We start from the raw sequence: 25,148 nt of genomic DNA, 5'->3' as shown, positions 1-25,148 counted from the left end.
TGTCCAGAGAAGGCTGCTGGAACAGTTGGTTCTAGGAGCCTTTGGATGTTGGCACCCAGTAAAAAGACTGAAAGCTCTTCTGTGCCTCTCTGGCCTTCCACTCCCTTTCTCTGCCTTTTCTTAAGCTTGTTGGAGGGAAGAACCAGTTTTTGTGAATTTGCCATGACTTATGAGTCACTCTGCTTAGAAAAGGGAGTTTGCCAGCTCTGTTTGAAAGAAGGGGTAGTTGAGTTTCAGGTATAAACAGTGAAGTACTGTGGATTATAGTGTATTTTACTTTGCTTGAAATATGGCAGGTTTTCAACATCTAAGACAATGTTTTTAAAAATATAAACCGATAAATGTGAACCACAGTAATAAAACATGGGTAATGTTTTTTTTTTTATTTTATTGTTGGTTGTTCAAAACGTTTTAATCCTTAACATTTAAGAGCTTTTTGAGAGTGCTATAAAATTCAGCACAAAATACAATAATACTTTATTCTTATTTCTTTTTTTCTCTTCCTCCAAAGCTTTAATAAGAGTAAGAAGTTACAACATTATTGTTGTTATAGAGATACCAGTTGTATGGAGAAAGTGTATATCTCCTACTGTAACAAGCAGAAATTTCTCTAAAATCATGAAAATATTGAAGGTAACTATGGATGCAAAACTGGAACCTCTGTCAAGAGTAGGCCTTCAGTATGTGTTAAGACGAGTAGCATTAAAATCAATTAAAATCCCTACACTGGTTTGTAATTGCTGTGAATTGTGGGTAGTATTTGTTTTAAGGCTCTCAAAAGGAATTATAGTATTATAACAAAAATTATTATTTACTGTATATTAAAGTGGATGGCCTAATGAGTGAATTCTCCTTCAAGAATGCAGAAATCAATTAATCTGACATCACTTTTCTGTGTACATGTATATTCATGTACACCACAGTGAATCTTAACATTGTGTACAGCTACAAGATTGGGATCCTAATTAGAATAAGATATACTCCATATTTGTATAAATATGTCAAAATAGCCTCTTGTCATGGATAACTAAAAAGCAAATAAAAAATAAATGTTCAGAAAAGAATACAGAAATCCAATTAAAAATTTAAATTGTTACTATAACATTTTACTTTTTATTTACATTAATTATAGATCTTGGTTTTATCACATTCTAAATTTTTCTAATAGATAATTAGGAATACAAGATGAGATAATAAGTTATTACTGGATTAAGCAATTTAGAAGACAGTTAAAGTTGTCAGGAATGAAAAATAAAAGTAAAAAATTTAAAACAAGAATTGTTAGGATAAAATGCTTCATAAAATAAGTAATGATATGGACTATAGAAAACAGAATGTGTGATACCAAGTGTTCTAAGAATATTTGCTAGATCTGCTTTGATTCATATTGCAGCATTTCAGAATTAGAAGAGATATAGAAGCCATTATACTTGTACAAAACACAGATTAACACAAAATTACTTAAGTCACTGTTAGAAAATTCCTGAGCAATTGTTCATTGGAGAACCACCTGTGACATAGAACTGAAGCTCTGAAATCATACAGTAAAACTCAAAAGGCTAGTTTATTAGAAGCAGAGAAGCACCTGCTATAGGTAAGATCTCTTTCCCGAGACGAGAGATGTGAAAATAGACATACTCAGAGATATTATAGAAATGATCAATTTTTATAACTCGTGGGTGATTCAGAAATTAAGGAAGATGAGGTTTCATTTAGAATTGTAAATGTTTACTATTTACAGAAAATAATAGTGAAATGAAAGAAAGCCAATATTACTCAATTTGTGATGAATTCTGTTATGAATGAGTATAATTTTAGGTCTCATGAGGGCCAGGACAGCCAGTGGGCACTCTGGGATCAGGTACATGGTATCATTTCTTAGGCTTTATATTTATAAACTGTGGGCAAATTACTTTTTAAGTTTTCTAAAATTAAAAATGGCATTAATGGTACCGATCTTATAGAATTGATATTGAAATTGAAGTAATAAACATGAAATGCTGGTTTGGGGCTGTAGCTCAGCTGCAAAGTGCTTGCTTAGCATGTGTGAGGCACTGTGTTCTATCTTTAGTACCACATTAAAATAAATAAAATAAACATGAAATGCATAATTTTATTCACTTTTAATGCTGAATAATATTCCATTTTGCATTTGCAGGTAAATGGATGGAGTTGGGGAATATAATGCTAAATGAAGTTAGCCAATCCCAAAAAACCAAATGCCAAATGTTTTCTCTGATTTAAGAATAAGGATTTATAACATGGTTGGGAGGCGGGCATAGGAAGTTATAAAAAGAAATATTAAAAAATATGAAATGCGAAGATGAGTGGCATCAACAGTCTGTTGAAGAAAGTAATTTAATTATATTTCTTTCAAGCTAATTTAGAAGTAGGCAAGAAGGAAGGAGTATAATTGTGAATTTCCCAGTCTCTTTAGTCATCCTTTTGCTGAGACCAGATTACTCATGACCCTTTCCTTTGCACACTATGAAATAAAAAACAGAAAAGGCTTTCATGTTTACTGCAAGAAATATGCTTAGTATATGTAATTTTAAATGTTTTGGTTTTTATAATTTATATTTGGAACCTGTTTGGGGGCTTTGTTTTGTTTTGTTTTGTTACTTTTTGCTGATGTTTTCATTTTCTCTTGTGGGGAAAAAATTGGTAGTGGTGAGGGTCCAATCCCTTTGTTCCAAAATTCCAGACTACTAAATTCATACTAAAGTACTGTCTAAAATTAAAATTAATTAAAATTAAGCAGATCTGTGAAATTTCCTAAGTCACATTTAAATTTGAATTATTTGAAAAGTTTGCTGAGTAAGCAGTGAATATGCAAGGTCAAAAGTTAAAAATTATCCTTATTTGGAATTAATTTGATGGCTTCCAAAACAGTGAATCTTTCTTGCTGTGGATCCTTTGATCCTTCAGTTTACCATTGACTGATTTGCTTTTATTTAGTTGACTGAATCAGTTTCCTGTAACTAATGATAATCTACTTTTCATTTGAGTTTTCTAAGAAGAAAAATACTTTGCCATGTTTTCTTGAATAAATAATTAATAATCAGATTAGTGGTTATAGTAACTACTTAAAAACACTCTTGAAATAGTTGGTAGTTAACCTCTCTCTGTTCTCTAAAGTATTTTACTAATGAATTATGTCACTGTGTTTCCTTTAGTCAGTGAGAGAATCCTTTTCCACACAGGTGTAAGCTTGTGGGTGGGAGGAAGAGGAGATGATTTTTTTGTGATTGAAAAGCATGTTTTGATAATAATAGAAAATCACTGAGGTTGAGCATAAAGCTTTTTTTATTGAACAGTATATGCACTATGTCTGTTGTTCCTGACACTAAGATTGATGGTGCTAAATGTTTTGTCAAGTGGGCAGTTTAGTGACATCTGTTTGTTAACACTTTGGAAATGCTTTGTTGCAACCATAAAAGGCCCAAAGATTGTAGAACCGAATCACTGTCTCAGTTTTGTATAAAATATGTAACTGGATATAGTGTGTGGTTTTGGTTACCACAACTCAAATTTCAACAAATATTTATTGATTATGTGCTAGCTTGCCAAGCCTTATGGAGTTACAGGTTGTTCTCTACCCCCCCCTTTATTAAAAATGTATACTATTGTATATTAAATGAATTTCTGAAGATAAGTTTGAAAGATAAATGTGTCCATTCATCAAGTGATATAAAATACAAGTCATTGTTGCCTCAGGTGGAGGTGGACTTGCCAAGTTTAGAGATGAGTGGATTCTGTATAAGTATTGGTGATTGCTACTGTTTTCAACCTGGCCTTCATTCCTCTGCTGTTTGCTATGCCACTTGGAAAAAGGGAATGAGAAATGGAATGAATTCTAAGGTTTGATAGGATGAGCAACAAGTAAATAGTGTCTACTTATCTGGTTATTCCAAGTTGCTGATTTAGATGAGTTGCCTGTTGATATCATATGGCAACCAGTGCTACTATCCAATCACCTTATTTAGTTTAAGTCTGAAAGATAAACATAAATTTAGAGATTTCATATAATTCCAGAAAGTGAATGTAGAGTGAAAGTAGAGGTCTCCAAGGTGCTCTTCTGTGTGAGCTAACTTGTGATGACTGAAAAGTGAAAATATTCAGACAAAAACTGGACTGGATACTCACTGTATTCCTTTCTTTGTCATGTTGGCTTACATACTTTTTGATTTATGGTCCAAGACTTTGGTTAAGATTTTCTTACAAACTGATGGTAATAAGCAGACTTGATCAAATGACAGTTAATTTCAAAAAGTGATATCTCTGCTAATTTTTTTTAAGTTGTAGATGGACACAATATCTTTATTTATTTATTTATTTTTACGTGGTGCTGAGGATTGAACCCAGTGCCTCACAGTATGAGGCAAGCGCACTCTACGGCTGAGCCACAACCCTAACCCTCTGCTAATTTTTTAAATGAATGAATGCATTGTCTACAAATAGTAGCATATGATTATTACATAAATAACAAAGTAAGTGTTGAATGCATAATTTACACTTAAATTACGATGATCTCAAAAAGAGGCAATATAAGTTAGAATATTTGCAGAAGTTATTACAGAGACAATAACCTCAGTGGTGTCAAGAAAAGATGGATTTGGGTTATTGGACATAAAGGGTGTGATCTTGTCAACATAAAGATGCTAAAATGATAGCGAACATAAATTGTTTAAGAGTTTTAAGAAGTACTGGAGGAAGAAAACAAAAAGTTCGGAGAAATGAAATGGGATCTGAAGAAAATATTATGCTGAGAAATGGAAATTGGGCACGACAGCATAATTGATTCTTTGGCACATTGACGTGCTGGAAAATAATGTTCTAGGAAGCATTATATGGTTGAAAATTATTTGACTTTTTTGAGAACTTGAATAATGTTAACTGAATTGAAAGTAGTACAATTTGAAAATATGATATGTGATAAATATAATTGATATAGCTATAATTATGCAACAGCTTGTAAATAATTAGCCAGCCCATTAAAGTAAGTTAACTAATATTGAGATTTCAAATCATTTTCTCACTTATAATAACTGTTAATTTTTGATTATAGATTTAGTACCTCAAGACAAACTCTAATGTGGATTCCAGATTCTTTTTTTTCCAGGTAATTTATACAATTCTTTGTTATTGTATGTTTGATTATTTGCCAAAATAATAATTTCCTTGTCAGTTAAATTAAGAGGTTATTTTTTAAATAAAAAATGTTTATTCTAAAAATGGAACTTTTAAAATTAAGAGTTGATATTGGCTTTGAAATTTGATAATTTGATCATTTGTGTACACTTAGATTTTAAAAACTAACTCTAGCTTCTTGTTAATGGCTTCTAGTTTACTGAGTGGAAGAATTTCAACACTTCGAGATGAAACTGGTGCTGTGAGTAAAATAATGTTGATATATATTTCTAAATTTAATTAATTAATGTTAATATGCTTGGTCCTTAGTATTTGGTGACTCAGAGTTATGGAAGCTAATCTTTTAATACCACTAAATGAAAGTGACTTAGTTTTTATTTATTTCTTGTCTTATACATGAGTATTTCTAAACAGAAAAAACTCCATACAGCAATTTATATGTTCATTATTAGAAAGATTGTAGAATATGAGGTTACATAGGCAATAGAGGAAGTAGTTCTTTAATAAATAAAACTTTAATAAGTAAGTAGATGTAAATATCAAATATTTTGATATTAGAATGGTAAGAATTTGCAGATTACCATTACCTACAATTTTTTATTTCCCAAAATATCAATAAATAAAAATGAGAAAACTGGTTTGCTAATTAATATTTTCCCTACATTTTAAAATATCATCAATTTAATAGTTTTTTAGAGAGAAAAAAGAAATTACCACAAATTCATAGTTAGAACAGCATTTTGATTTTTAAAACATTAAGAATGAAATCATGAAAATACAGTATTTTTAATTTGAAAATAAAAATTCTTCATTTATAGATATTTATTGATAGAGATCCAGCAGCATTTGCACCCATTTTAAATTTTCTTCGGACAAAAGAACTAGACTTAAGGTAAGAAATGCATCCTTTTTAAAGTAAATTCTTGCTGATAACTATTTTTGATTTAAAGAAAATGTTGTTTACCCCTTTGACTTTTTAAATTGACTTATAACATTTATACTTATTTAAGGGCTATAGCTTGATACATGCAATGTGTAATGATCAAATCAGGGCAATTCGCATTTCTATCTCATATCATTTTTATGTATTGGGGACCTTTAACCCATTCTATTTTGAAATGTATGATTAATTTCTGTAGACTGTAGTTTCCCTGTCATGCTATAGAACATTAGAACTACGTGCTCCCTCTGTGTCTTTGTCATAATGGGCAAAGGTGTGACTTATGCAGTAGAGGGGGAGAAATAAGAATGTCTACGTACTTCTTCCCTTTCAATGCTTTATTCACTCACATCACTCAATATAATTTAAATCTATAGGTTCTTGATCAAGAAAATGACAGTAGCATAATCAATCCACAGCAAACAATTCTAGATTAATTCTAAACACTGCAAACACTCTTAATTATGACAGGCTCATGACATTCCCTCTGAATGCTAAGCTCAAGTGCCAGATCTGAAGTTTCAAGCCTTATGCTCTAAGTCCAGCAGATGCACACTCACTCAGACCATGGTGCTCAGGTCAGGGACTGAGGCAGGCTTCTCCTGGGGTGGAGCTGACAGCCCCTTGAAGAGAGGGTCATAGGGAGAAGTTGCAGTTCTCACCAGGGTCAAGATGTGGCTGTAGAGTTTGAAAGCAGTAAGGAAGATGCAGAGGATTAGGCAAAGGATGAGAAGAATTGGGATATCAGTCCAGGTCCTCATCAGGCTCTCTGGCATGAGGGCAACAGTGCTGGCTGGCTGGCTGTCTGTTCATTTGCTTCATCATTTATACTAAATTTTGGGGCTTGTGACCACCCTTTCAGTCCCCATTGTGCTACCAGATTTCTCGGTGGCGTTATTTGCCCTGAGGTTAAAGCATCTTGTCGGGTGGTCCCCACCCTGATTTTCTTGCCTTTCCTCCTTATCGGGGTGAGGGCAACATGACAGAGACTTTACTTTACTCTGAGTTTGTCAGGATGGGGAGAAAAGCTATGCCTGATGATCATATTGGAGGGCTCCATAGGTATGCCTGGTGAGACTGCAGGTTTCAAAATGGAGTTTCAAAATGGAGTTGCTTAGGCTAAGGCCTAAATCCATCCTTATAGTATTGGATATCTATTACCTACCTTCTTACTGGTTCTCCCCAATTCACTCCTTTCCTCTAAAGACCTCTTTTCTATCTCTCCTCCTGTGTGATCAACTTTTTGAATGAGAATATACAGTATTTGCCAAGTCTATTTTAAAAAATATTTTTATTAGTTATGGATGAACACAATACCTTTATTTTATTTATTTTTTATGTGATGCTGAGAATTGAACCCAGTGCCTCACACGTGCTAGGCAAGTGCTCTACCACTGAGCCACAACCCTAGCCTTTTTTTTTTTTTTTAAAGAGAGAGAGGGAGAGAGAGAAAGGATTTTTTTTTTTTTAATATTTCTTTTTTTTTAGTTTTTGGGCGGACACAACATCTTTGTTTGTATGTGGTGCTGAGGATCGAACCCGGGCCACACGCATGCCAGGCGAGCGCGCTACCGCTTGAGCCACATCCCCAGCCCACAACCCTAGCCTTGCCAAGACAATTTTTGATTAAAGATTTCCTCAGGCTTAAACTTTCATAGATACTGGCCAGCATCATCTCTTCCTTTAATGTATTTCCAAAAACTTCCTGAGCAGTTTACCTGCCTTGTATCCCTCCATTATATTTTTCACATTGCTGCCAAAATTATCTTCTGATCAGGTTGCTACTCTGCTTAAAACTCTCGATGTTATATTGGACTGATGGCTTAGGATTCAGGGCTTGATGATCTTTGTCTATAGTCTGGTCCCAGTGTAATTTCTCTTATAAAATTTGAACTCTTCCTGGTCTTGACTAAACCTGACTACTTTAATAATCTTTGCTGTGTCAACCTAATTTAAGTATTCATAGTTTCCTATTCTGTCATTGTCATAGCACTTGTTATATTTCATTCATTTTTAGTAGTCTGTCTTTTATAAGATTTAAATTCCAAAAGAGCAGCTACAGTTTGCTATATATTCCTAGGACCTAAGTCTGTGATTGAAGCATGGTAAGAGCTCATTACATTATTTTCTTTGTGGATAAATCAATGATTGTCTGAACTATATCTTTAACATTGCCATCTTCAATTATAGTTGAGTTTCCTATCAGGGAGTGATGATTTGCATTTACTATTTTCATATTTTCCCAATAAGCTTTCAGTAAGGATTCCTTATTTATTTATTTTATTTTTTTTAGAAATTTAGTTGTTCATTTTAGCTGCTTCTTTATAATATTGTTTTGTTTTTGGCTTATATTCATTCACTAGAAGGTAAACTCCTTGAAGACAGAGATCTTTTTTGGTCTAAGTTTATTTCTTGGCATATACCCATCATTAAAGTAGCATGTGTAATATATAAAAAAATAGATATTTATTAAATGAATAAAAAAGTTTGTTGGGCCTTCTTGTTATATCTATTTTTTGGCTTGTGATTGGTGGGATGTGAGAAGTATATTACTACTTCTTGAGAAAGATTATTTTCACCCATAGCATTTGGATTGAGAAAGTCCCAAGTTCACTTCTAGTCAATGATTTTCTGACTAATCCATAGTTACATCAACCATGAAAGGCAGATTTAATTTAAATGTGCATGTTTACCAGCAACTTTTCTTACAACTTACTATCTTTTTTCAGTTAAAGAGCCTTACCAAGTTTAAATTCTTAATGGTTCCCTCTAAAAGAAGATGGAAGGAAGGGATTAAAAACAAACAACCCTCAAATAATTATGTTCTAATTCTCTTCCTTGAAATCTGCATTGCCCATATCATGCTGTTTTATAATTATTGTATTTGTTTGCCTGTCCTAAGGAGAATGAAACTCTTGAAGAACTATCATGTGTGCCCTGAGCCACCTGTCAACACAGATAGTTTTGAAATGGAATCAGAAAATTTAAATCATTTTTATGTCATAATTAATTTCACAAATAAAAACAGTTTAATATCACAGTTTCATATTTATTAAGGCCAGGTGGTATTTATAAAGTAAGGACACATAATAGAAACCTAAAATGAATCATTATTATTGTAAGCTTTGAGGCTTATATTCTTTTTTTTTTTACTTTTTATTTTCCTGTTACTTAACTGTATTACTGTGTTATAACAGTCTTCATCTGGATGTCACTGTCTTTGCTAAAGCTAATGTTTTTCCTATTTTTATTTTGTTTTGTTCACTCAACAGATTATTTATGCCAGCACTGTGCTAAGTGTAGTACAAGGTATACAGAAGTCGAAGTAGATTGCTTGTATGGAGCTTACAATATAATGAGGAAGGTTAAAATATGTGTGGAAATAGTTATGTTAAAAAGCTACAAGCAATTCCATAGGAATAACTTTGTCTTGTTTTTGTGTCTGATACATCTTGATAAGTCATTTGCATTAGAGTACAGCCCTAACTCTTTTACTTACTCAATTCGTTGAATATTTTTTTTATAGTAGGTAACAAAATGTTTTGGTTCACATGAAGTTGTTTTTTATTTAGACTTCTTGAAATGATTAAGGATATTAAAAATAAAGAATATTAGGAAAAAAAGTAAGTTTAAAGCCTTATGGCTTTTTCACTTTTAGAACCCAGTACTTTCTCCTGTTGCTTCAGGTATAATCTAAGTTACCAATGTTAAAGAATTTATTTCATTCATTTGTTTCTTTATAGGGGAGTAAGTATTAATGTTCTCAGGCATGAAGCAGAATTTTATGGAATCACTCCATTAGGTATGTAGTCTCTTGAGTATTTTGTGTTTATTATTTGTGCATTAAATTTGCCCAAATGAAATTTGTTTTATATTTGGGTCCTAATTTTTTGTGGCTATTCATACTAAAAAGAGGTTATTAACTCTGATTTAACTCAAACATTTTCCTTTTCTTTCCTTATCCTCTTTAACTAGAGAAAATAAAAATGGAGTACTGTTTTTCTGTTTGCATGTACTCTTGACAAGTTTGCTTTGAAATGTTTTTAGTAAGAAGGCTTCTCCTATGTGAAGAATTGGAGCGTTCATCTTGTGGCAGTGTCCTTTTTCATGGTTACTTGCCCCCACCAGGTATTTCTGCTTTATTTTAATTTGTCTTTTAAAAAATTCTTTTTGTCATTAAATAGTTACAAATAGGAAAAACTATTCTTTGATTACTGAGTTTCTTTTATATAAATCTAGAATTAGAACATTAATTCTTTTAGATGCTAAGTCACACTACATGTTTTAGAGAAAAATTTGGTGAACTTTTTCTGTAAAGGGCCAGGTAGGCTTTGTGAGCCAGAAGACTTCTATGGCAACTACTGGACTCTGCTGCATATACTACATAAAGGATTGAATGTTACTATGTCCTTTACAACTTTATTTAGTTGTTTTTTTTTTATTTCCCTTGGGCTATAGTTTGCTAACACCTTAGTCATAGCTCAGGTTGTCAGACTTCTTATTGTAGAACCCAAGGAGCTTTTCAGAAGTACATCAGTATTACCTATGTCCCACTTTCGATAATTAGAAGAGTTCAGCCTTTACCTATGTGAGTAAGGTTTCATTTTGTAAAACGCCTCCCCTGCCAAATAAATGATATGGGGAAGTTCAGTTCCAAAGCAAAGTTAAATTAGTACAGAGTACCTGACACATAGTAACTGTACCATAAATGTAAAGACTGGTGGAAAGACTGAATGAATGAACCATTAATTTAGTAATCTGGAGGTAGATGAAAGTAGAACAAAATGATAAATCGTAATCTTCTCTATTTCAGATGATATGGCAAATACCAAAAATCTGTGAATTTTTTTAATATTCTTTTTAAAATTGTAATTAGCATATAAATTGCTATTTCAGAATATCTATTTTAGGTACAGTGAGATTCACATTTTAATGTTTTTCTCTTACAATATGGTATTTTTAATTTTTGGAAGGTTAACCCATAAAATAAATATGGCTTTTCCTTTATAGGCATTCCTAGTCGTAAAATAAACAATACAGCTAGATCTTCTGCTGATTCTCGGAATGGACTAAATTCTGCAGAAGGTGAAGCCCGGGAAAATGGTACTCAACCTGTTCTCTCTGGAACTGGAGAAGAGACTGTTAGACTGGGTAAGAAAAGATTATATAAATAGAAAAAGAAAAATGCATATATTTTCAGTTCTTGAAAATACTTGAGTAATTATTTTTAAATATGTAATTTTTGCCTTATCTCTTTTTTAAATCCAGATTTATCATTTAGATCATTAAAAAGAATCTCATTTAACATAATCATTTATTTAAAAAGTAATGTGATCTGTTTGCTGTGAATCTTCAGAATAAGGATTGATAAACTTTCTGTTAAGAACCAGATTGTAAATTAAAAATTTAGGCTTTATGAGCTATACTGTCTTTGTCAGGGCTATTCAACTTTGACATTGTAGCATGAGGGCACAATGGACGATAGGTAAACAAGGGCATGTGACTGTGTTCCAACCAAGCTATTAATCGAAACAGGCAGAAGACTGGAATTGGACTGTGGGCCATAATTTGCCAACTCATTTTAGAATATAAGATATTTCTTTTTCCAAAATCAACAGGATTTCCTGTGGATCCACGAAAGGTGCTAATAGTAGCTGGCCATCACAACTGGATTGTAGCTGCATATGCTCATTTTGCTGTGTGTTACAGGTATTACGTAATAATAATGGTTTGCATTTTATTTTAGATGGTAGTTTTTGATATTTATGATTTTATATTATTAGATTAGGAGCTCTTTCTTTTATCCATCAGAATTTTCCTCTGCAGAGCTGGGGATATACGTGGTAGAATACTTGCCTAGTATGTGCATGTCCCCAGTATTGCTAATGAAAAGGGCTGGGGGTGGTATCTGAAAAAAATAATTTTTTTTTTCATGGATATTTCACCCACTTCTACTGTATCCATTTTAAGATTTAGTTTGCTTTTACTTCTTTTTTTTTTTTTTTAACATTTTTAGTTGTAGATGGTCACAACGCCTTTATTTATTTGTATGTGGTGCTGAGGATTAAACCCAGTGCCTCACATGTGCTAGACAAGCGCTATACCACTGAGCTATACCCCCAGCCTAGTTTGCTTTTACTTTGACAGCAAATTTGTAAATATTGCTGATGGTCCTCTTATTGTATTTGCCAGGCTGTATCAACTGTAATGTAACTGAGATGTCTTGATGTTATTATTTCTTGGTTCTGTCTAGCTTCTGAGTCATTTAACTTACATTAAGTAATTTTAGATAGAATTATCAATATACATATCATAATTTTTTAACTTTAATGATTCAGTTATAAGATGATGATTATTAATTGTAGCTTAAGAAAATGTAGCCACTGTAGGTTATAATGATTCAGTCATTTATACTCTATAGAAGAGTAAGACTCTACTGGTCATAATTACTGTGTTGTTGGGAGTGACGTAGTGAAACAGGACAGTTGTGGGCAGAAGTAGTTGGGTTTAATATCTATAATGTGAGAGATTTATGCAATAATTTTATTTTATTAATTTTTAGATTCTTAGACACTAAAAGAGGATGAAGAATAGTGTAGACCAGTGATATATATATATATTTTTAAGTGGGCAAAATGGGGAAAGGTCAACACTCAGTTCAAATCACTAATCACTATCTGCATTGAGAAATGCCGATGATAGAAAATGGAATGGAAGCAAAAAAACTGGTTGGAATTTACTAGTTTATATTAATATCCCCTATAATTTAATTGCTGAAAAATTAAGGAATCTATAAATTTTTGTCACTATTGACTTTGATTAAGAAAAAATAGGCACACAAAGTTTAAAAAGTTACAAATGTCCTCTAGAGTTTATAATAAGATATGTTTTAAAGAATCCCGGATATAAGCTGGGTGCAGTTGTGCATGCCTGTAATCCCAGTTGCTTGGGAGGCTTTGAGACAGGAGGACCGCAAGTTCAAAGCCAGCCTTAGCAAAAGTGAGATGCCAAGCAACTCAGTGAGACCCTGTCTCTAAGTAAACTACAAAATAGGCCTGGGGATGTGGCTCAGTGGTCATGTGCCCCTGAATTCAATCCCAGTAAAACTGTGCCCCCCCCCCCACAAATAAAGAATCCCAGATATATTAAAAATACTCGGTTTATGAAAAGGCTTGCCACATTTGGTTAGGGCCCCTTATATCTGATATTTCAGGTTTTTTTTTAATTGTAAGTAGTGATTAGGTGCAAACTTTTCATTTTGAGAGTGTTTTGTGGATTTTGAAATTAAATTATTGATAGTATAAAAATAATATTTTGGATAATTTATAGACAGTTTTTATATGAATTAATACTAATTTGCTGAAGTTTTTTTAAGACTCATTTTGAACTTAACCATCTTAAGGATGTAAGTGAAAAGACTTTCCCCCCCCCCCCCCTTTGGCCACTTAAATATTATGTACTGATAAGAAACTCCAGAAAGTTATGAGATGATATGAGATGATGTGTAACAGCTAACATAGCTTTTGTTACTGCACAGCAGTGCTGAATGTTGCTACTTCCTGGAGATTCACAGTATTGCACAAAATTTAACACAAGTGATGAGTATATGAAAAATGATGCTATTACATTTTCCATTCTTTTTGCTTTTGACCAGGATCTTTGTTTGCTTTCACTGTCAGTGCTGCAGCAGTGTGCCCATACAAAGTGAGAAAGGGAAATAATTGAGGGCATACTAAATTTCTTAATGTATAGTTAAATCATCCCACACAGTGGCAATAAGATTAAAAAAGAAGGAAATCTTATACAAGAGTGTAATCTTTTCTACCTAATAAGTTAAAAACTTTAAAGACTAATATAGTGAGTACCTACCTATATGTTCTTCCCATAGATTCAATAATTTTCTACGTGGTTAAGATTTTTTTTTTATCCCTTTTTCTTTTTGAGTCTTTGACAGTGTTACTTGTGTTATGAAGAGTAGTTGTGTAAGTTTGCTTCCTTCTTGCCATTTATATCCCATTTTAAATCTTTAATCCATGAAGAATTTAAATTTACTTTTTTGTATTTGCTGTGAGAGTTAAGAATTTTTTTTCTTCCAAGTGGGTAGTTAATTAAATTCTGATCATTTATTACATAAATTACCATTTCACTGAATTTGAAAGCTCCCTTTATTTTATGTTATGTTTACACATACCACATACACTTTTAGGTGTGTATGTGTATTTTTTAAGGACTCTTATAAAGTCTTACATCTTTGTCTATTTCCATACCATTTAAAGTAAATTATATTTACAGTTAAGTTTTAAAATCTTGTAGGACAGAATTTCCTGAGTGTTTAATGAGGGAACTAACCATATTCTTTGTATAGATGTCCTGAATCCTAAGAGAGCAGTAAGGAGTTACAGTGCAAGCAGAACTCATTCTTTCTTATTTGTGTATTTTAAATCTCAAATCCTGTTATGCAGAATTATATAGTGAATGTATTTTTTCTTTGTACTTAATTTTAGTTTAAAAATAGAAGTAGATTCACATATCTTCCCGAGTTAAATGCTGTAGCTGTTTTAGTCACTGTTAAGTGTGTTATCTTGATTCTTTTACCCCTTCTTATCATCTCTTTATTTTGTAATACTTTGTTATAGAGAAAAATGTTACAGATAACATAGATGTATGTTATCTGTAAAAGATAAGATTACACATAATTTTATCATTTATATTCCTAAATTAATATTCACAGAATCACTTTATTCACCTCATTAAGTCAATTCAGTGTCTCTTTACCAGACCTTAGTAGGAACCCAGCATACATCACAATACAGCATGCTGTTTTTGTTCTTGAAGTGCTAGCAATTCCTGCTTTGTGCCCATTCTGAAAGTCTCAAATTACATCTACATTTCATTCCTCAATGTTTTATCAATTTTTAGAAAATATTAGATAATTATTTTTCAGTTGTTTATCTTAGCATGATTCCCATCTGGTGGCCGAAGATGGTAATTACAGACTTTAAAATGCTTAGGAAATTTTGACAAATTCTTCTCAATATTGCTTTAAGTTTAAGGAAAGCTATCATTCTTCAAATTAAGTAGGCTAAATAAGTACCTTTATGAATTATAATGGGCCTTGTGCATACTGAGTGCTCTAGCATTAAGGTATGTCCCCAGAACTCCCTTTTTAATTTTTCCAAAGAATATGTCAGGTGGCATGTAAAGGGACTTTTTTACCCCTTCATCTTCTGTTTAGTCTCTTGAAGTAGGACAAAGAGAAAATGGCAATTTTGTCTGCATTATTTTTTAGTGTTGCTTAAAAATAGGTATTTAATTATTCAAGTCATTATCATAATCACACAACTAACTTTAGGCCCTAAATATGTGGCAGCTTACTATATAATCCCATATATATATTGGAAAGACCTAAATTCAGATTGGACAGGGAAAAAATATTAAAATTGCCAGGTGTTTATCAGGGAAATTAAATTTAAAGAACACACTAGTTTACATCTGGGGAATCATAGTCCTTCAACAGTAGACCTTCAAGAATTAGTCTGCAGGTGAGGGTTTTCAAAACCTCATTCTTGGTTCATTTAATTACTGAGGTATTATGTGGTACACTTTCTTAGTTTGTTTGAACAGATTGTCTCTGAAGTAGAAAGAAAAATAGCTTCAGTGAATGTCATTTCAGTTAGTAATGGTAATAAAACAAAAAGCCTGATTAGTAACTCAAAGGAATGATAATAGTTTTAAAATTTTGATTTTTGTTGACCATTTCTACCCATACAAAATGATAATAGTTCTTTTTTGTGGAAAAAAATGTGAAAGATATAACAAGCTTTAAAAAAAAAAGTTTTCAAAGTGATTTGAAGGACTTTCTTAAATTATTCTTTGGTAAAATATAGAATTCTAATATCTTTTAAAGTGGTTATATGCCCTAAATGTGTAAATATAAGATATATCAGGGATGATAGTTTGGTACTTCAGAAACATTTTTTATTTAACAAATATAAAGATGGGTAGGGAGCTGTGATTATTTTCTCTTTTTTCATACATTCATTGGTACATCTGTTTGCTCAACTGCCAACATTATGTGTCTTTCTTATGTGTCTGTTGTTTCTTTACAGAATCAAAGAATCTTCAGGATGGCAACAAGTGTTTACAAGCCCCTATTTAGACTGGACTATTGAACGAGTGGCTCTAAATGCAAAAGTAGTTGGAGGTCCACATGGAGACAAAGACAAAATGGTTGCTGTTGCCTCAGAGAGCAGCATCATCCTGTGGAGTGTTCAGGATGGGGGAAGTGGAAGTGAAATTGGTAGGAAGACTCTTGTTTTTGTTGCATTTCACCGGCACATGTAATATTTTTTAATTTTAGGAGGTGTTGACCCTAAGTATGAAAACTAACGTGTACTGTTTGTTAGCTAGTGCTGCCTCACCATTTTTTTCCAGGGCCCACTAGTAAGCAGACTACTTGGTGTGAAAGAAATGATCTGGTAAAGAGGGAGGGAAATTTGATGCTTTAGAAAAGAAGGGAGCATCTTTTTAGTTTGCTCCAACTGAAATGTGGCTGCATTATGAGAATGTTGCTTTCTTGAGTTCTACTCCATGGTAGCTGGTTTTTTTCCAACTCCGTTATTTCACTGGGCTTGAAGATGAGTTAAATTACTTTCTTATTCATCATTGTTACTTCTAAACCAGAAATTCTCACATATTTGTTCTCAAAATCCCATCAGGCTCTTGGAAAGTTGTTTAGGACCACAAAAAGTCGTTGTGTAGATTACCATTTATGCAGTATTTACCATACTGGAAATTAAAACTAAAAATTTATAAATATTAAAATAGCAGTAGTATATCCCTGTGTGATAATATAAGTAACATTTTTAATGAAAAATAACTGTTTTCTAAAACAAAATTTTGTGAGGAGAGTGGCTTTGGTTTGTATGTTTATTTTGGGGTTCTGGGGAATTAATTCAGGTGTACTCTACCACTGAACTACATTCCCATCCCCTTATTATTTTGAGAGGATAGTGTTAAGCTGCCTAGCCTGTCCTCCAACTTGCCTTGACTTCCTGAGTAGCTAGGATTATAGGTGTGTACCACTGTGCCTGGCTTCATTTATGGTCTTAAAATCCTCTGTAATGTTTTTTTTAATTTTGATACATATTTCTCCATTCAGTATGCCATGTTACCTTTTTCTGGCACTGGGTATGGAATGCAGGGGTATTTTAACACCTAGCCACATCTCCAGTCCATTTTTTTAATTTTTGAGACAGAATCTCACTAAGTTACTGAGGGTCTAGCTAAGTTACTGAGTCTGGCCTCATACTTATGATCCTCTTGCCTCAGCTTTTTGAGTTGCTGAAATTACAGGAGTGTACCACTGGGCCTGCCAATATATTGTTTTGATCAAAGTATACAAAGATAGGCTTTACACACGTATGTAGTTAGAAAAAACTCATTTTTATTATCTTTTCAGACCATTTTGAATATTCTTGGGTCTTGTTCCAAAATTCTGAAATGATACCATCTCACTTTCCATATTCTATAAAACCCATCAGTCTGTTTTATACTTTGAATGGATCTTTTATTCTTGCTTGATTTTGTACATTGTTTGTTGGTCACTTGGAAAATGTTGGTTTACTGACTTATGTAGACCTGCCAAATGTTGATACCTGTCTTTATACAGTGTCAAAAATCTGCAATCCTTAGTGTTATCAGTGATCACATATCTGAACTCTGTTTTGGGAAGTTGTCATACATTCTGTGGCAAAGTTTCAGAGTACTAATGTTCACTTGATACTTTTGAAATTGTATTATAGTTAACAAATGTCATCATTTCTTTTCCTTGAAATAGTAGGCTTACTTTGTTCATTTTTGAGGAAAGTTCTGCTTATTACCCATATCTGAATAGCTACAGTTATTCATCATTTCAAATAAAAATTGTATTCAATTGGGAAAAAAAGTAGGTGGTGTCACTCTTAGCTTCATAATTATGAAGTTTTTTTTTTATTTTTTTAGAAAGAGAGAGAGAGAGAGAGAAAGAATTTTTAATATTTATTTTTTAGTTCTCGGCGGACACAACATCTTTGTTGGTATGTGGTGCTGAGGATCGAACCCGGGCCGCACACATGCCAGGCGAGCACGCTACCGCTTGAGCCACATCCCCAGCCCAATTATGAAGTTTTTTTCTTGTAATCTGCATCAAGATGAACTATATCTGTAGTTCTTAGTTCTACATAATATTAAAAAGACATATTTAAAATTGGCATTTAATCAATACAAATTTTTACTGCTTTAGAAAGGATGTTTATGAGTTAAACTGGACTTTTTTTCTTTCCCTGAAAATTTGTGGCAGAGATTTTAATGACCACTAGTACAGATTAGTGCCACTGCCTTGATTTGTACTAGGTTGCCTGCTGTTTATACCCAGCATTGATTTACATCATCAGTGAAAGCGTCAACACAGATGTTCTAAAATAAGCCGTGAGATTCATAAGTTTTCAACACTTTGATGTTTCAGCATGGCTTATGTTTTGTGTTCATGTAAAAGATCTTTAATGATTAGTTAATGTTGAGACCAGGTAAATACAAACAAAACATAAGGTCTGTATCTATTTATTTGTAAGACATAGATAGAATTTTGAAGATGAGATATTACCTCTTTCAGATATTTATTTTGAAGCAGTTAGTATCACTTAAAAGTGTTAGTGCTGTGATTTCTTAGACTGATTTTTCTTTTTTTTTTTTTTTAAAGAGAGGGTGAGAGAGGAGAGAGAGAGAGAGAGAGAGAGAGAGAGAGAGAGAACTTTTAATATTTATTTTTTTTTAGTTCTCGGCGGACACAACATCTTTGTTGGTATGTGGTGCTGAGGATCGAACCCGGGCCGCACGCTTGCCAGGCGAGCATGCTACCGCTTGAGCCACATCCCCAGCCCCTTAGACTGATTTTTCATCTAGAGCTTTGTCATTGAGCATTGTCATCTGTTCAAGATTTTTAGTAGTCTCCCAGAATGGGTGGATGGCATTTCTCCAGCCAGAGTCATGCCATAACTTACCCTGTAAAAGATTTTACTGCCTTTTCCAATTCTAATTGAAAGTCTATAGCGAATAACTTTCCAGCTCTTAAAGAGTTTCTTTCCTTAAACCATGTTTGGCCTCAGTGAACCTGCAACTGATATAAACTATTCAAGTGTTGTGTTGCATAAAATATAATTAGGTTAACTTATTAGTATCTGTAAAGTTGAGAGATGATTTTTATATTTAAAACTTTTATTTATAATTTTGCTCAGTTTTGTTTGTACCAGAAATTAAATCTAGGGGTGCTTAACCACTGAGCCACATCCTCAGCCCTTTTTATTTTTATTTTTTATTTTGAGACAGGGTCTCACTAAATTGCTGAGACTGTCTTGAAACTTATGATCCTCTGACCTCAGCCTCTCATGCTGTTGAGATTTTAGGAGTGTGACACCATGCCTTACTTGACATGTTTTTTAGAGTCCTTCGTTCTCTAAATCAAAGAATTCTGATATGTCAAGTTTATTTCTTTGTTAAGTCTTTAGACTGAGATTGTGCAGCTATAAGTCAAGCAGGTGAATATTCTAATTTTCTTATTTTAAGCAAATGATACATCACTATGAGAAAGAAGAATATATATTAAAACTAGATTTTTAAAAAACAAAATATCAAATTTTGAACAGTTTTAGTTAAATTTAAAATTTTAGAAAAGTTTCAGAACATTTTTTATACTAATGTTAAAGAATAGAACATCAATATATACCTCATGAGTCACTAAACAATGGGAATATGTCCTGAGAAATGTGTCATTAGGGATTCTGGCATTATGTGAACATCATAAAATATACTTAGACAAATTAAGATGACTAGGTTGTTACTAGATGTTAGTCTTTGGGTGTCGGAAGGGAGTGGGGGCTTGTCCTGGGAATTTATCCCAGGGGTGCTTTATCATTGAGTCATATCCCCAACCCTTTTTTTGTTTTGTTTTGTTTTAAGGCAGGGTCTTGCTTAGGACTTGCTGAGTCTGGCCTTGAACTTTAGATTCTCATGTTGCAACCTCCTGTATTGATAGGATTACAGGCATACACTGCTGTACCTGGCTAGTGGGAAAACAGTCACATAAGTGGTCTGTTGTTGACCACAACAATATTATGCAGCTACGACTGTACTTATTTCTTGTGTTTCTTTGTGGGTGCAAAGAAACCTTGGATTTCGAAATAATAATGCAATAGAAGATAATGAGGTTACAGAGAGTATGACAGGTAAAACTAAAGATAGACAGGAAGAGCATAGTATAAATATTTAGAAACAGTTAAAAAATCTTGGGAAACTTACATAGTTGTATTCTTTTTTTTTTCTCTTTTTTTTATTTTCTTTTTTTTCTTTTTTTTTCTTTATAGTTGTATTCTTAACCTGCCTTCATAGATAATTCTAGAAAAAATAAAAATACATGTACAGATTATGCTAGTTGTCATAATGGTGACTTTGACACATGTCATGTGGCCTCTGGAAAGCTCCATACACTCTTAGAAAATAAGAGTAAAGAAAAGACAAATAATTATTTAATATTACCATGAAAAAAGTTTTTAACTTCTCACATTTCTGGAAAGGGAACTGTGTTCCTCAGACCATACTTTGAAAATCACTGTTCTAGACCATTCTCCTTAACCTTTCCTCCCAACCTCCTTTCTCCTCTTCCTGGTTTTGAGTCTCATATCATCTGTAGCTACACTGAACATAGTCTTCATCTGCCATTTGGGTCACTATCCTTTCCTCCTTTGAAGTTATTAGCTCTGGTTCTCTAATGTAAAAATCCTTTAACTCCAGTGGGATCTCTTTTTTACTTTGCTTAACCCGGAAAAAACAAACCTTGGCCAGATCCACCTTTCTATCTCTGTGGCTAAATACTGCTAGGAAAAGAAATGGGCACATGGGACACACACACAAAGCACTAATATTAAGTGAGACTTTAAAACTACCCAACAATCTTGTATTATTCTTGTCAATTCTCTGTGACTCTCATAGATTTTTTATACTTTTTGCTTTCTTCCTAAGTAGTCAACACCTTCTCTTTTCATACTGAGAAAATAAAAAATGATTTTCTGTGTAAGTTCTTAGTATTATATCTGCTCATCTATGTGTATTGGTGCTTACAATCTCTATTGTGCCCATTTTTTTAGTTACATTTTCCTGATTACAAATGATGCTCAGCACTTTTTCATGTGCTAATGACCATTTGTATTTTTTTTTTCAGAAATGTCATAAAGTATTGACTTTCTTTTTTTATGAAGTTGTCGTCATACTATTGATTTCTAAGCATTCTTTATATATTCTAGATTTGATTGACATAACTGAGGGAAGCCTGTATCCTCCTCCCCCATGTCTTTCTTCCTTCAACCTCCTCCTTTTGAGACTGATATTAGAACATTTCATAGTGGCCTACAGGTAGCTTTGTCTCCCAGCCCCACCACTAGTTCTGTTTTCTAGATACACTGTATTTATCTACTTTTAATGGCTTTTGCCTGTTTTCTGCAGTAATCAATTTATAATTAATCCTTTCTAGTGAGTATGCATTTGAAAGGTTTGACTTTTTAGTTGTAGAATTACTCCTTAAATTCTATTTTATAGTTTGTTTCTCTGCTGAGATTCATCTTTTTGGCTATTATGTTCCCTCTTTGTTAAATCTAACATTCATATTAATGGTTTGATTAAAGCTTTTGTCTGCTAATTCCAATACCCAGGTCATGTTGTGTTTTGTTTTGGGTCACATTTTCTTGGCTCTTCACGTTTAGGATATTTTGAGTATGTCTTGCACATGTGCCTGATAAGTTATAGAGGGTTTATGGATTATGCTGCCTTCCTTTAAAAAATGTGGATTTTGTTTTGAAATTAAAACCCTTGTAATTATACAGAAAGGAGACCAGTTGTTACATTATTATGGGAGGATTGTTTTGATCCTATTAGACTTTTGTGTGTGTGTCTGTGTGTGTGCGTGCTTTGTTAGGGGTAGGCAGCCTTTTTCATCTTTATTTTTAATTTTTTTTTTTAAATTGCCTTTCTGTAGTCTTAACCTGAGGTGTACAGCAAGGGATAACCACTTTCATTGAGCTGTAACTACTTCACATATGACCTCTCAGATCTCTAGTAGCTCTCAGTTCTTCCTATAGTAGCCTTTTTATTTTATTCTTGGGATTCTCATCCTGACCAGCTGCAGTTTAGCCTTAGTAAGGAGCCAGGACCTTAGGGAAACCCCTCTGTAACTTTCTTCCCACTCCCATCCTGGCACAGTTTCCTCTGCTTTTCTTGTGTGTTTCCCATCTCTCAAGTACAACACTCACTACCTGTTGTCCAATGCCTAAAAACACTGGCTGATGGGTCTTGTCTAGTTTTTGTTTGTGTGTTTATTTCAAAGTGAGGAATGATTGGGTACAATTTATTCCAGCATAAGTTCTACCTGTCAACCTTAGAACAAATTTTAATATTACAGTTTTGAAATTAAAACCCTTGTAATTATACAGAAAGGAGACCAGTTGTTATTTTATTTTTTGCTTTTTCAAGTTGCAGTTTCTAATATAGCAATAAATGAAGGAGATTTTGTTTCAACTTTGTTTTCAAAGGATAACATGATAGGTAGCTATGGTGTGAGATGGTATAATAGTGATTTGTTCATGCTTTGTAAAAGAAACCATTTGGTTGTTACAAATGTTCTTCAGAACTTGACAATACCACCCAGAGAAAATAGTTAGGGCTGGTGGATCCATGATAGAGCTCTCCTAGAGACTGAACTCCCTTCGTTATAACAGCACTTCTGGATTGCTGCTGCAAGCAATATTTTACTGAGCAGGCCTGTTAAGACAGGAACTTGTCATTATTTGTACTCCTGTCTTCCCTATGGAAGTGGTCAGAATTCTTGACCCTAAGCAGGAGTGACACTTTAAATTTCATGAGACCATTAAGAATATCTTCCTTGATTTCCCAGAACCTCATCGTTCTGTAGAGTAGTAAGTGCTAGTTGGTTTCCTCTTTTTATTTCTGCCTTTTACATAGACCACAGGACTGAATATAGTTAGCTTCACATATTTTGAAAAATTGTTTGGCATCAAAATTAAAGTCCCATGATGTGATAATCTCTAAAACTGTATAGAATGTAAGATAATTACTTTCTGCTTTGAAGTGAGAGGTTTATTTTTTTAACCAATTCTGATCAAAGGGCTTATTAGCCTTTTTTGTGTGTGTTTTTATTTTGTTCTGTCTTTTAGGTTGTCTGGTTGGACTGAGGTGGTATATTCATGTGTATGTTTATGTAAATATCTTTTACATACAATTTAATTTAAATTTAAAACATGTATAAAATTAATTAATTTGTAGAAATTAATTTAAATTATTTAATATATAGAAATTAATTTAAATTTAAAAATATGTAGAAATATTCCTAGCACTTGCCAGTCTTCTTTTTTTTTTTTTCCCTTTTTGTCTAGTATATGTCATCTTTCTTCCTGCTAGATGGCCAACTTTTTCAAGATTGATTAAGAATTTTCAATATGTTGATTGCCGCTGATCTTGTATGTAGTGTAGTCTTGAACAAAAAGAGAAAACCTAGCACTGATTTGAAAGAAATTGGTAATCTTTTTTAGCTTAGGCTTTTAAAATGCACTGCAATTGTATTTATTTATTTTTTTCCCGTGAGTTCTTTAAGGCCTTTTATTTTTTATTTATTTAATATTTTTGCAGTATTGGTAATAGTACCAGGGCCTTATGCATGCTAGGTGAAGTGCTCTACCACTGAGCTGCATGCCTAGCCCTTCTTCAGGGCCTTCTGTGTCTTTCTTTTTTTCCCTCAGCTAAATTCTGAGAAAACTGTTCATATATGCATACTTTTTTGAAATAAACTGATATTTGAAATAGCATAAAGACATAAAACAATATTTTATAGGTAAGACTTGTTTTATAGCATTATTAAATGAAAAGATAGTTCTCATAGCTGCTTTTCAGATAATTAAGATAATATTTTTTAAGTGCTAGAATTGAATTATGAACATTTTTAAGGTGAAAATGGTATTGAGACTTTTAACTTGGACTCTGTTTTGTAGGTGAGGTAAGTAAGAGCCAGAAAGGTGGCACACAAAAGTACGCTGAGAGAGGATTCCAGCCCAGGTTCTCCTGAATCTAGTGTAGTGCTCTACTAAAGATAGACATTGTATAGGGCCATATATGCCATTCCAAAGTGAGCTTAGAATTCTTTGCTTAGCCATTCTAGTCTCTTTTGATATTAATATAGAATATTTGCTCCTTACAACCTCCTTCTCCTATACTCCCTCTTCCCTTCCCTCATATTCATTGGGCTTACCCATTCCCAGTTGCCCAATTTGTTGAACTTCTGTTAACCTTTTCACAAACCCAACTCTCATAAGGCTTCTTTTCTAAGATATATTTTCAAACCCTTTACCTATTCATTTTTACTCCTCTGGATACTACTGTACCCTGTATATTCTATTATTGTTTTTGCATTATATTATAGTTGGTTATTTGCAGTTTTCTCTCTGCTACACTGTAAGTTCCTAATAACTTCTCATTGTCTTGTGTTTTTTTTTTAATTCCAAGGCCTATTGTAATGTCTTTCAAATTAATTAAATTGAAATTGAAATGCTTGGAAACAGGTTTAAAATAAGCTCTGAGTAAAAGGCCTGAATGTTTGAGTATCGTATGACTTATTTCCAGATTTTTAGATAAATTCTGGATATTGAAATTGCCAGGTTTTTGTTCAGAACAGTGGTTCCCAAATATCAGGTCCATGAGCAAGCTGCATTTAAATTTCCTATAGATATAAAAATGCACCGGGTTTTCTGATTTATTGGGTCCAGCATGGATCCTAAGATCCTTTTTATTTTGTTCACTTTAAACCTGCCAGGATATTTTGATGATCAGACAGAATCAAGAACCACAGCTCCAGATAATGAGATATTATAGCAGTGTGAGATGACTTGGAGCATACTTTGGTTAAGGCGTTCTATAAACTTCTTAAGAGCTTATCATGTTTGTATTTCTGATCTCTGAGGCT

General features: G+C 33.0%; 1 protein-coding gene across 2 annotated transcripts in view; it reads left to right on the top strand.

Moving 5' to 3' along the window:
• The window catches only part of KCTD3 (potassium channel tetramerization domain containing 3), a 51,738-nt gene that overhangs the window by 1,091 nt on the left and 25,499 nt on the right, over nt 1-25,148 (top strand). For both annotated transcript variants that reach the window (XM_081297248.1, XM_081297247.1), the window contains exons 2-9: nt 5,069-5,122; nt 5,347-5,392; nt 5,970-6,043; nt 9,835-9,893; nt 10,139-10,219; nt 11,102-11,242; nt 11,710-11,800; nt 16,201-16,391. In XM_081297248.1, coding sequence (XP_081153374.1) covers nt 5,069-5,122; nt 5,347-5,392; nt 5,970-6,043; nt 9,835-9,893; nt 10,139-10,219; nt 11,102-11,242; nt 11,710-11,800; nt 16,201-16,391 — 737 coding nt within the window. The remainder of the gene's footprint in view (nt 1-5,068; nt 5,123-5,346; nt 5,393-5,969; nt 6,044-9,834; nt 9,894-10,138; nt 10,220-11,101; nt 11,243-11,709; nt 11,801-16,200; nt 16,392-25,148) is intronic.

This window comes from Spermophilus citellus, assembly GCF_964194105.1.
Source record: "Spermophilus citellus genome assembly, chromosome: 6".
Lineage (NCBI taxonomy): Eukaryota > Metazoa > Chordata > Mammalia > Rodentia > Sciuridae > Spermophilus > Spermophilus citellus.
This window is presented reverse-complemented; position numbering and strand designations above follow the sequence as displayed.